The 13442-nt window shown below is 50.9% G+C and overlaps 1 protein-coding gene across 3 annotated transcripts in view; it reads right to left on the bottom strand.

Annotated features, from left to right (window-relative positions):
- LOC115193532 (probable methyltransferase TARBP1) overlaps positions 1–13442 on the bottom strand; it is a 58699-nt gene that overhangs the window by 14143 nt on the left and 31114 nt on the right. For 2 of the 3 annotated variants that reach the window (XM_029752244.1, XM_029752245.1), the window contains exons 19-26: positions 11760–11880; positions 11287–11397; positions 11050–11199; positions 9677–9763; positions 9173–9384; positions 8254–8335; positions 7878–8049; positions 7400–7585 (exon numbers count right to left, since the gene is read on the bottom strand). In XM_029752244.1, the coding sequence (XP_029608104.1) occupies positions 7400–7585; positions 7878–8049; positions 8254–8335; positions 9173–9384; positions 9677–9763; positions 11050–11199; positions 11287–11397; positions 11760–11880 (1121 nt within the window). Of the gene's footprint in view, positions 1–7399; positions 7586–7877; positions 8050–8253; positions 8336–9172; positions 9385–9676; positions 9764–11049; positions 11200–11286; positions 11398–11759; positions 11881–13442 lie in introns of those variants that run through there. The other variant, XR_003878195.1, reaches the window with a different exon arrangement.

Below are 13442 nucleotides of genomic sequence, written 5' to 3'. Positions count from 1 at the left end.
AAACAGCCTGGACAAGACATCTGGGGAGGTTGTATCCTAGACCAAACAGCCTGGACCAGACATCTGGGGAGGTTGTATCCTAGACCAAACAGCCTGGACCAGACATCTGGGGAGGTTGTATCCTAGACCAAACAGCCTGGACCAGACATCTGGGGAGGTTGTATCCTAGACCAAACAGCCTGGACCAGACATCTGGGGAGGTTGTATCCTAGACCAAACAGCCTGGACATCTGGGGAGGTTGTATCCTAGACCAAACAGCCTGGACCAGACATCTGGGGAGGTTGTATCCCAGACCAAACAGCCTGGACCAGACATCTGGGGAGGTTGCATCCTAGACCAAACAGCCTGGACCAGACATCTGGGGAGGTTGTATCCCAGACCAAACAGCCTGGACCAGACATCTGGGGAGGTTGTATCCCAGACCAAACAGCCTGGACCAGACATCTGGGGAGGTTGCATCCTAGACCAAACAGCCTGGACCAGACATCTGGGGAGGTTGTATCCTAGACCAAACAGCCTGGACCAGACATCTGGGGAGGTTGTATCCTAGACCAAACAGCCTGGACATCTGGGGAGGCTGTATCCTAGACCAAACAGCCTGGACCAGACATCTGGGGAGGTTGTATCCTAGACCAAACAGCCTGGACATCTGGGGAGGTTGTATCCTAGACAAACAGCCTGGACCAGACATCTGGGGAGGTTGTATCCTAGACCAAACAGCCTGGACCAGACATCTGGGGAGGTTGTATCCTAGACCAAACAACCTGGACCAGACATCTGGGGAGGTTGTCTCCAAGACCAAACAGCCTGGACATCTGGGGAGGTTGTATCCTAGACAAACAGCCTGGACCAGTCATCTGGGGAGGTTGTATCCTAGAAAAACAGCCTGGACCAGACATCTGGGGAGGGTGTATCCTAGACCAAACAGCCTGGACCAGACATCTGGGGAGGTTGTACCCTAGACCAAACAGCCTGGACCAGACATCTGGGGAGGTTGTACCCTAGACCAAACAGCCTGGACCAGACATCTGGGGAGGTTGTACCCTAGACCAAACAGCCTGGACCAGACATCTGGGGAGGTTGTATCCTAGACCAAACAGCCTGGACCAGACATCTGGGGAGGTTGTATCCTAGACCAAACAGCCTGGACCAGACATCTGGGGAGGTTGTATCCTAGACCAAACAGCCTGGACCAGACATCTGGGGAGGTTGTATCCTAGACCAAACAGCCTGGACCAGACATCTGGGGAGGTTGTATCTTTGACTAAACAGCCTGGACCAGACATCTGGGGAGGTTGTATCTTTGACTAAACAGCCTGGACCAGACATCTGGGGAGGTTGTATCCTAGACCAAACAGCCTGGACCAGACATCTGGGGAGGTTGTATCCTAGACCAAACAGCCTGGACCAGACATCTGGGGAGGTTGTATCCTAGACCAAACAGCCTGGACATCTGGGGAGGTTGTATCCTAGACCAAACAGCCTGGACCAGACATCTGGGGAGGTTGTCTCCAAGACCAAACAGCCTGGACATCTGGGGAGGTTGTATCCCAGGCCAAACAGCCTGGACCAGACATCTGGGGAGCTTGTATCCTAGACCAAACAGCCTGGACCAGACGTCTGGGGAGGTTGTATCCTAGACCAAACAGCCTGGACCAGACGTCTGGGGAGGTTGTATCCTAGACCAAACAGCCTGGACCAGACGTCTGGGGAGGTTGTATCCTAGACCAAACAGCCTGGACCAGACGTCTGGGGAGGTTGTATCCTAGACCAAACAGCCTGGACCAGACGTCTGGGGAGGTTGTATCCTAGACCAAACAGCCTGGACCAGACGTCTGGGGAGGTTGTATCCTAGACCAAACAGCCTGGACCAGACGTCTGGGGAGGTTGTATCCTAGACCAAACAGCCTGGACCAGACGTCTGGGGAGGTTGTATCCTAGACCAAACAGCCTGGACCAGACGTCTGGGGAGGTTGTATCCTAGACCAAATAGCCTGGACCAGACGTCTGGGGAGGTTGTATCCTAGACCAAACAGCCTGGACCAGACGTCTGGGGAGGTTGTATCCTAGACCAAACAGCCTGGACCAGACGTCTGGGGAGGTTGTATCCTAGACCAAACAGCCTGGACCAGACGTCTGGGGAGGTTGTATCCTAGACCAAACAGCCTGGACCAGACGTCTGGGGAGGTTGTATCCTAGACCAAACAGCCTGGACCAGACGTCTGGGGAGGTTGTATCCTAGACCAAACAGCCTGGACATCTGGGGAGGCTGTATCCTAGAGCAAACAGCCTGGACAATACATCTGGGGAGGTTGTATCCTAGACCAAACAGCCTGGACCAGACATCTGGGGAGGTTGTATCCTAGACCAAACAGCCTGGACCAGACATCTGGGGAGGCTGTATCCTAGACCAAACATCCTGGACATCTGGGGAGGCTGTCTCCTAGAGCAAACAGCCTGGACAAGACATCTGGGGAGGTTGTATCCTAGACCAAACAGCCTGGACCAGACATCTGGGGAGGTTGTATCCTAGACCAAACAGCCTGGACTAGACATCTGGGGAGGTTGTATCCTAGACCAAACAGCCTGGACCAGACATCTGGGGAGGTTGTATCCTAGACCAAACAGCCTGGACCAGACATCTGGGGATGTTGTATCTTTGACTAAACAGCCTGGACCAGACATCTGGGGAGGTTGTATCTTTGACTAAACAGCCTGGACCAGACATCTGGGGAGGTTGTATCCTAGACCAAACAGCCTGGACCAGACATCTGGGGAGGTTGTATCCTAGACCAAACAGCCTGGACATCTGGGGAGGTTGTATCCTAGACAAACAGCCTGGACCAGACATCTGGGGAGGTTGTCTCCAAGACCAAACAGCCTGGACATCTGGGGAGGTTGTATCCCAGGCCAAACAGCCTGGACCAGACATCTGGGGATCTTGTATCCTAGACCAAACAGCCTGGACCAGACATCTGGGGAGGTTGTATCCTAGACCAAACAGCCTGGACCAGACATCTGGGGAGGTTGTATCCTAGACCAAACAGCCTGGACCAGACATCTGGGGAGGTTGTATCCTAGACCAAACAGCCTGGACCAGACATCTGGGGAGGTTGTATCCTAGACCAAACAGCCTGGACCAGACATCTGGGGAGGTTGTATCCTAGACCAAACAGCCTGGACATCTGGGGAGGTTGTATCCTAGACCAAACAGCCTGGACCAGACATCTGGGGAGGTTGTCTCCAAGACCAAACAGCCTGGACATCTGGGGAGGTTGTATCCCAGGCCAAACAGCCTGGACCAGACATCTGGGGAGCTTGTATCCTAGACCAAACAGCCTGGACCAGACGTCTGGGGAGGTTGTATCCTAGACCAAACAGCCTGGACCAGACGTCTGGGGAGGTTGTATCCTAGACCAAACAGCCTGGACCAGACGTCTGGGGAGGTTGTATCCTAGACCAAACAGCCTGGACCAGACGTCTGGGGAGGTTGTATCCTAGACCAAACAGCCTGGACCAGACGTCTGGGGAGGTTGTATCCTAGACCAAACAGCCTGGACCAGACGTCTGGGGAGGTTGTATCCTAGACCAAACAGCCTGGACCAGACGTCTGGGGAGGTTGTATCCTAGACCAAACAGCCTGGACCAGACGTCTGGGGAGGTTGTATCCTAGACCAAACAGCCTGGACCAGACGTCTGGGGAGGTTGTATCCTAGACCAAACAGCCTGGACCAGACGTCTGGGGAGGTTGTATCCTAGACCAAACAGCCTGGACCAGACGTCTGGGGAGGTTGTATCCTAGACCAAACAGCCTGGACCAGACGTCTGGGGAGGTTGTATCCTAGACCAAACAGCCTGGACCAGACGTCTGGGGAGGTTGTATCCTAGACCAAACAGCCTGGACCAGACGTCTGGGGAGGTTGTATCCTAGACCAAACAGCCTGGACCAGACGTCTGGGGAGGTTGTATCCTAGACCAAACAGCCTGGACATCTGGGGAGGCTGTATCCTAGAGCAAACAGCCTGGACAATACATCTGGGGAGGTTGTATCCTAGACCAAACAGCCTGGACCAGACATCTGGGGAGGTTGTATCCTAGACCAAACAGCCTGGACCAGACATCTGGGGAGGCTGTATCCTAGACCAAACATCCTGGACATCTGGGGAGGCTGTATCCTAGAGCAAACAGCTTGGACAAGACATCTGGGGAGGTTGTATCCTAGACCAAACAGCCTGGACCAGACATCTGGGGAGGTTGTATCCTAGACCAAACAGCCTGGACTAGACATCTGGGGAGCTTGTATCCTAGACCAAACAGCCTGGACCAGACGTCTGGGGAGGTTGTATCCTAGACCAAACAGCCTGGACCAGACGTCTGGGGAGGTTGTATCCTAGACCAAACAGCCTGGACCAGACATCTGGGGAGGTTGCATCCTAGACCAAACAGCCTGGACCAGACATCTGGGGAGGTTGTATCCTAGACCAAACAGCCTGGACCAGACATCTGGGGAGGTTGTATCCCAGGCCAAACAGCCTGGACCAGACATCTGGGGAGGTTGTATCCTAGACCAAACAGCCTGGACATCTGGGGAGGCTGTATCCTAGACCAAACAGCCTGGACCAGACATCTGGGGAGGTTGTATCCTAGACCAAACAGCCTGGACATCTGGGGAGGTTGTATCCTAGACAAACAGCCTGGACCAGACATCTGGGGAGGTTGTATCCTAGACAAACAGCCTGGACCAGACATCTGGGGAGGTTGTATCCTAGACCAAACAGCCTGGACCAGACATCTGGGGAGGTTGTATCCTAGACCAAACAGCCTGGACCAGACATCTGGGGAGGTTGTATCTTTGACTAAACAGCCTGGACCAGACATCTGGGGAGGTTGTCTCCAAGACCAAACAGCCTGGACATCTGGGGAGGTTGTATCCTAGACAAACAGCCTGGACCAGTCATCTGGGGAGGTTGTATCCTAGAAAAACAGCCTGGACCAGACATCTGGGGAGGGTGTATCCTAGACCAAACAGCCTGGACCAGACATCTGGGGAGGTTGTACCCTAGACCAAACAGCCTGGACCAGACATCTGGGGAGGTTGTACCCTAGACCAAACAGCCTGGACCAGACATCTGGGGAGGTTGTATCCTAGACCAAACAGCCTGGACCAGACATCTGGGGAGGTTGTATCTTTGACTAAACAGCCTGGACCAGACATCTGGGGAGGTTGTATCTTTGACTAAACAGCCTGGACCAGACATCTGGGGAGGTTGTATCCTAGACCAAACAGCCTGGACCAGACATCTGGGGAGGTTGTATCCTAGACCAAACAGCCTGGACATCTGGGGAGGTTGTATCCTAGACAAACAGCCTGGACCAGACATCTGGGGAGGTTGTCTCCAAGACCAAACAGCCTGGACATCTGGGGAGGTTGTATCCCAGGCCAAACAGCCTGGACCAGACATCTGGGGATCTTGTATCCTAGACCAAACAGCCTGGACCAGACATCTGGGGAGGTTGTATCCTAGACCAAACAGCCTGGACCAGACATCTGGGGAGGTTGTATCCTAGACCAAACAGCCTGGACCAGACATCTGGGGAGGTTGTATCCTAGACCAAACAGCCTGGACCAGACATCTGGGGAGGTTGTATCCTAGACCAAACAGCCTGGACCAGACATCTGGGGAGGTTGTATCCTAGACCAAACAGCCTGGACCAGACATCTGGGGAGGTTGTATCCTAGACCAAACAGCCTGGACCAGACATCTGGGGAGGTTGTATCCTAGACCAAACAGCCTGGACCAGACATCTGGGGAGGTTGTATCCTAGACCAAACAGCCTGGACCAGACATCTGGGGAGGTTGTATCCTAGACCAAACAGCCTGGACCAGACATCTGGGGAGGTTGTATCCTAGACCAAACAGCCTGGACCAGACATCTGGGGAGGTTGTATCCTAGACCAAACAGCCTGGACATCTGGGGAGGTTGTATCCTAGACAAACAGCCTGGACCAGACATCTGGGGAGGTTGTCTCCAAGACCAAACAGCCTGGACATCTGGGGAGGTTGTATCCTAGACCAAACAGCCTGGACCAGACATCTGGGGAGGCTGTATCCTAGACCAAACAGCCTGGACCCTGGGGAGGTTGTATCCTAGACCAAACAGCCTGGACCAGACATCTGGGGAGGTTGTATCCTAGACCAAACAGCCTGGACATCTGGGGAGGCTGTATCCTAGACCAAACAGCCTGGACCCTGGGGAGGTTGTATCCTAGACCAAACAGCCTGGACCAGACATCTGGGGAGGTTGTATCCTAGAACAAACAGCCTGGACCAGACATCTGGGGAGGTTGTATCCTAGACCAAACAGCCTGGACCAGACGTCTGGGGAGGTTGTATCCTAGACCAAACAGCCTGGACCAGACGTCTGGGGAGGTTGTATCCTAGACCAAACAGCCTGGACCAGACATCTGGGGAGGTTGTATCCTAGACCAAACAGCCTGGACCAGACATCTGGGGAGGTTGTATCCTAGACCAAACAGCCTGGACCAGACATCTGGGGAGGTTGTATCCTAGGCTAAACAGCCTGGACAAGAGGCAGGGGACAGTCAGGGCTAGACAGAACAAACACGTTATCCTCCCATGTTATCTTGATCCTTCTGTGAATAAATTAATAAACATTTACAGTCCAAGTATCACCCTCCTCTTTTATATTATCGTGTCTGTGCCCCGAATGACACCCTGTTCCCTATATAGTGTACTACCTTTGACCAGGGAAAACAGGGCTCTACATAGGGAATAGGGTGCTATTTGGGCATAGCCGGGCGGCAGGTAGCCTAGTGGTTAGAGCGTTGGACTAGTCAATATTGGTTCCTAAAATAGGTATTCTCCTGTATAAACTCCTATAAATCAATGTAAGGCTTACATAAACTCAGACAGCAGGCAGCGCAGCAATACGACAGCCTAGTGGAGAACATCAAATGAGTCTTATGATTTGGTCCTAGTGGTCCTTAGACAAACTGTGATTAGGACTGATTAGTTTATGTAGTGCTGCCTGCTGCTGGCTGTTTGCATGGCAACGCTTAGCAACACCAAGTATACTGGGTAGCTAACAGAAAATAATACAATACAATGCAATACAATATAGCTAGATAGAAATGGCTGACTGGATTCAAACCAGGGTCTCCTGCACACTACATGACCGTGTTGGCTCCTTGAGCTCAAGCCTGGGGAGCTAACGCAAGTCTTCAGGTCTCACGCAAGGTTAGTGAACATGGTTCATCATTACACAGAGAACCCAGAGAGATCAGCAGATGATGGTTAAAACATTCCTCCTGTACCAAGCTGTTCAGCATTGACTTACCAGTCTAAATAGAGGTTAAATAGAAAACCATCAACTAACCTCCCAGGTTGGTGGGCTTGTCTATGAGCGAGGCAACCACCAGGAGGGCACTGTGCAGCTTTCCCAGGCGTGCTGCTCTCTGCTGGGGCACCAGACCCAGCTCTGGCCCCTGTTCCTGGATCCCCAACCTCCAGGGGGTCATCTTCTTCTGGACCTCGGCCCAGCGCTCCTCACCATCCTGATCCCCTAACAAACAACACACAAACACTGAGGCATCTGCAACAGGGCTTTTAAACTGAAGTCCTGGAGGGCCAGAACACTTCTGGTTTTCATTCCTTCATTAGAAAATCAGGGACCTGGCCAATCAATTTCATGAATTGATCATTTAACTACCAGGTAGAAAGGAGAAGCAGCAGTACTTCAGCCCAATAGTTGAATAGCTGTGATCTCCACTGTTGGGTCCAGTCTCTGCTGCCATCTAGTGGTGATACCTTTTTCAGTTCAATACAACTTCATGTATCCCCTCAGGGGAATGTACCTTTATCCTGCTGAATCCAGTCTCCAGGCTGAATCTGGCTCAGGTCAGGGACAGGGTTCCTCAATGGGAGAGATGCACTCTGGGAGAAGTCCACCAACTTCTCAAACTTCCAGGGCGGAATCCACTCGTCCTCAAACACCTCTGATAGGCTGGGGAATGTGTAGAATATGGTCTGGCATGAGAGAGACGGGAGGAAAAGGACCGTTTACACACGTCGTCTCTCCTCAATCACCACTCAGTTCATTCGTTTTTAGAGACCCTAAGCAATTAGGTCAAATTACAATGAATCAACAGATTAAAAGATTCACATACAACAACATTTGATATTTCAAAATTCACACAATCAATCAACAAGACAATGGTTGCAGTGTCTTACTTCCACACTATAGTCTCTAACAGGATGAAAGACACCAAAGAAGAAGTGGTCCTGAATCCTGGTCCAGTTCTTACTGGCATTTCTGTACAGAGATATACACTAGTTATATGAGTCCAATAATGTATTTATTTAACTAGGCAAGTTAGTTAAGAACAAATTCTTATTTACAATGACGGCCTACCCCAGCCAAACCCCCCCTATGGGACTCCCAATCACAGCCGGATGTGATGCATCCTGGATTCGAACCAGGTACTGCAGTGAGATGTCTTAGACCACTGCTCCACTCGGGAGCCCAATAACAATATCCACAGTTTCCAATGGATCTAAGATAACCAAGTGTGGTTCCTCCTTCACTAACAATAACAGGTAGCCTAGTGGTTAGAGCAGGTAGCCTAGTGGTTAGAGCAGGTAGCCTAGTGGTTAGAGCAGGTAGCCTAGTGGTTAGAGCAGGTAGCCTAGTGGTTAGAGCAGGTAGCCTAGTGGTTAGAGCAGGTAGCCTAGTGGTTAGAGCAGGTAGCCTAGTGGTTAGAGCAGGTAGCCTAGTGGTTAGAGCAGGTAGCCTAGTGGTTAGAGCAGGTAGCCTGGTGGTTAGAGCAGGTAGCCTGGTGGTTAGAGCAGGTAGCCTAGTGGTTAGAGCGCTGGGCCAGTAACCCAAAGGTTGCTAGATCGAATCCCCGAGCTGACAAAGTAAAAATCTGTCGTTCTGCCCCTGAACAAGGCAGTTAACCCACTGTTCCTAGACGGTCATTGAAAATAAGAATTTGTTCTTAAACTTAGAAGACACCTTTATCCAAAGCGACTTACAGTCATGCGCGTATACATGTTATGAATAGTGTACAGAAGTCCAGTGACTGTATGAATTTTAGAATGCGATTCCTGAGGGAACATAATAATCCTAGTTCATATGTAACTCACTCACCCAGTACTCTGCATAGCCTCAGCCTGGTGCAGACAGGCCTTAACGACGGTGGCCAGCCCCCCGAGCCCCCCGGCCCCCTCCTCAGCCTCGGCCCTCGCACCCTCCAGACCCCACACCCTCTTCAGGGCCAGCAGGGCGTACAGACGAACACTGAAGTTATGGCTGAAACACCACTGGAGAATAACATCCAGGGCCTTACGCCACTGTACTGCCTGGTGGGGGGGATACAGACAGAGAGAGATGGAGAGACGGAGAGAGAGAGAGATACAGAGAGACAGAGAGAGATAGAAAGATGGAGAGAGAGATACAGAGAGAAGGGGGAGAAGTGTGAACACTGAAGTTATGGCTGAAACACACTGAATCACAACTGGAGGATGGTGTCCATGGCCTTAAGCCACTGTACTGCCTGGTGGGGAGGGACACAGAGGAGGAGGAGAGGGGCTCAGGAGAGGAGGAAGAGTCCTCTGAAGGTTTTACTTCATGATGGTGACATGTGGATCTTACCTTCTCCTTGAGTTGAGGCATGATGATGTTGAGGTGGACCAACACAGACAGGAAGGTACAGATGCTGGTCTTGGTCTTCTCTTGATCCTGTTCAGACATAAATCACATCAATTAGACACATTGGCTATAGATCAATATTGACTATTACAAGTTCTTTAAGCCAGTGAAAATAGACGCCAGTTCATTCAGTGACAATACAATAGATGCCAGTTTTCATTCAGTGACAATACAATAGATGCCAGTTTTCATTCAGTGACAATACAATAGATGCCAGTTTTCATTCAGTGACAATACAATAGATGCCAGTTTTTGTGGTATTGTGTGGCACAGTGGGTAAGAGCATGGCACTAGCAACACCAAGGTTGAGGGTTCAATTCCCACAGTGGTCATATACACATCCGAAAAGTGTAAACACTCACCACCCTTATGCAGGCCCAGAGTCAGTCTGTATTCAGGGTACTGGACTAGGATTAAAACCATCTGCCACTCACCACCCTGAAGCAGGTCCAGAGTCAGTCTGTATTCAGGGCACTGGACTAGGATTAAAACCATCTGCCACTCACCACCCTGAAGCAGGTCCAGAGTCAGTCTGTATTCAGGGCACTGGACTAGGATTAAAACCATCTGCCACTCACCACCCTGATGCAGGCCCAGAGTCAGTCTGTATTCAGGGCACTGGACTAAGATTAGAACCATCTGCCACTCACCACCCTGAAGCAGGTCCAGAGTCGGTCTATGTGTTCAGGATACTGGACTAGGATTAGAACCATCTTCCACTCACCACCCTGAAGCAGGTCCAGAGTCGGTCTATGTGTTCAGGATACTGGACTAGGATTAGAACCATCTGCCACTCACCACCCTGAAGCAGGTCCAGAGTCGGTCTATGTGTTCAGGATACTGGACTAGGATTAAAACCATCTGCCACTCACCACCCTGAAGCAGGTCCAGAGTCGGTCTATGTGTTCAGGATGCTGGACTAGGATTAGAACCATCTGCCACTCACCACCCTGAAGCAGGTCCAGAGTCGGTCTATGTGTTCAGGATACTGGACTAGGATTAGAACCATCTGCCACTCACCACCCTGAAGCAGGTCCAGAGTCGGTCTATGTGTTCAGGATACTGGACTAGGATTAGAACCATCTGCCACTCACCACCCTGAAGCAGGTCCAGAGTCGGTCTATGTGTTCAGGATACTGGACTAGGATTAGAACCATCTGCCACTCACCACCCTGAAGCAGGTCCAGAGTCGGTCTATGTGTTCAGGATACTGGACTAGGATTAGAACCATCTGCCACTCACCACCCTGAAGCAGGTCCAGAGTCGGTCTATGTGTACAGGATACTGGACTAGGATTAGAACCATCTGCCACTCACCACCCTGAAGCAGGTCCAGAGTCGGTCTATGTGTTCAGGATACTGGACTAGGATTAGAACCATCTTCCACTCTATCAGGTACTTGACTGAGGCCTGGTTACTGACGAAACCTGCCTCAAACACACGACCCAGAATGGTACCTACAAACTCCTGGATGAACACAAACACAGGGTTAATAGAGGGTTCATTCAGGTGTGTGTGTGTGTGTGTGTGTGTGTGTGTGTGTGTCTCTCTCACCCCTCTCAGTTTGGGCAGCAGCATCAGTAGTGTCTGCCACACCCTGTTCTTGACACGATGCTGCAGGGAGTTGCTATAGTAACGCTGTTTTGACTTCGATATGGCCTCATCCTGAAAGAGAAAAAGACTTAGGCCTGTCTTTAAAACTACACATGAACTAATAACTACTGTGTTGGAGCTCAGGGAGATGGACAGTATATTACTGCAGTGTGAACTGGATTAATGTGTGTGATGCTATGAACACACACACACTGAATGAGTAGACATCATGGACTATAAACAAGCCAAATCTCCAGCTGTGTCAGTCTTTCCTTGGTTCCTACTGTCCTCTCTGGTCACCTCCTCCTCAAAATGAACTGGAGGATAAGATCTGAGAGGAGGAACCTTGGATGTTCTCCTCTAATGCCTTTTGAGAAGGAGGTAAGGAGAGAGGACACGAGGAAAGACTAATTGAGGAAGAGCCCTGGTCTTTCCTTTTTCAGCAAGCGGAGAACCAGTTCTTCCATCAGTCTCTCATGCAGCTGATTGGAGGGCTGGAGGCGGCTGAGGAACGCCACGACACACACACGTGGGAACTGGTCATCCCTGTTATCACTGAGAGAGAGGAAAAAAAGAGAGAGAAAGAAAGCTTAGAGATAAATGTATATCTGTAGAGAAATAGGGACTACATTCACTGTTGACTACAGTACAAAGAAGGTCCACTATTGTCAGTGATGTGGTCGACTCCATGTTTTTAATAGCCTGAATACACTACAGTGAGGGGCCAGGTAATATGATCCAGTCCCACTACAGTGAGGGGCCAGGTAATATGATCCAGTCCCACTACAGTGAGGGGCCAGGTAATATGTTCCAGTCCCACTACAGTGAGGGGCCAGGTAATATGTTCCAGTCCCACTACAGTGAGGGGCCAGGTAATATGTTCCAGTCCCACTACAGTGAGGGGTCAGGTAATATGTTCCAGTCCCACTACAGTGAGGGGTCAGGTAATATGTTCCAGTCCCACTACAGTGAGGAGTCAGGTAATATGTTCCAGTCCCACTACAGTGAGGGGTCAGGTAATATGTTCCAGTCCCACTACAGTGAGGGGTCAGGTAATATGTTCCAGTCCCACTACAGTGAGGGGTCAGGTAATATGTTCCAGTCCCACTACAGTGAGGGGTCAGGTAATATGTTCCAGTCCCACTACAGTGAGGGGTCAGGTAATATGTTCCAGTCCCACTACAGTGAGGGGTCAGGTAATATGTCCCAGTCCCACTACAGTGAGGGGTCAGGTAATATGTCCCAGTCCCACTACAGTGAGGGGTCGGGTAATATGTCCCAGTCCCACTACAGTGAGGGGTCGGGTAATATGTTCCAGTCCCACTACAGTTAGGGCCCGGGTAATATGTTCCAGTCCCAATACAGTGAGGGGCCGGGTAATATGTTCCAGTCCCACTACAGTGAGGGGCCAGGTAATATGTTCCAGTCCCACTACAGTGAGGGGTCAGGTAATATGATCCAGTCCCACTACAGTGAGGGGTCAGGAAATATGTTCCAGTCCCACTACAGTGAGGGGTCAGGTAATATGTTCCAGTCCCACTACAGTGAGGGGTCAGGTAATATGTTCCAGTCCCACTACAGTGAGGGGTCAGGTAATATGTTCCAGTCCCACTACAGTGAGGGGTCAGGTAATATGTTCCAGTCCCACTACAGTGAGGGGTCAGGTAATATGTTCCAGTCCCACTACAGTGAGGGGTCAGGTAATATGTTCCAGTCCCACTACAGTGAGGGGTCAGGTAATATGTTCCAGTCCCACTACAGTGAGGGGTCAGATAATATGTTCCAGTCCCACTACAGTGAGGGGTCAGGTTATTGGTTCCAGTCCCACTACAGTGAGGGGCCAAGTAATATATTCCAGTCCCATTACAGTGAGGGGTCAGGTAATATGATCCAGTCCCACTACAGTGAGGGGTCAGGTAATATGTTCCAGTCCCACTACAGTGAGGGGTCAGGTAATATGTTCCAGTCCCACTACAGTGAGAGGTCAGGTAATATGTTCCAGTCCCACTACAGTGAGGGGTCAGGTAATATGTTCCAGTCCCACTACAGTGAGGGGTCAGGTAATATGTTCCAGTCCCACTACAGTGAGGGGTCAGGTAATATGTTCCAGTCCCACT

Source organism: Salmo trutta, chromosome 5 (genome assembly GCF_901001165.1).
Source record: "Salmo trutta chromosome 5, fSalTru1.1, whole genome shotgun sequence".
Classification (NCBI taxonomy): domain Eukaryota; kingdom Metazoa; phylum Chordata; class Actinopteri; order Salmoniformes; family Salmonidae; genus Salmo; species Salmo trutta.
Note: the sequence above shows the minus strand (reverse complement) of the source record. Positions and strands in the feature narration are given on the sequence as shown.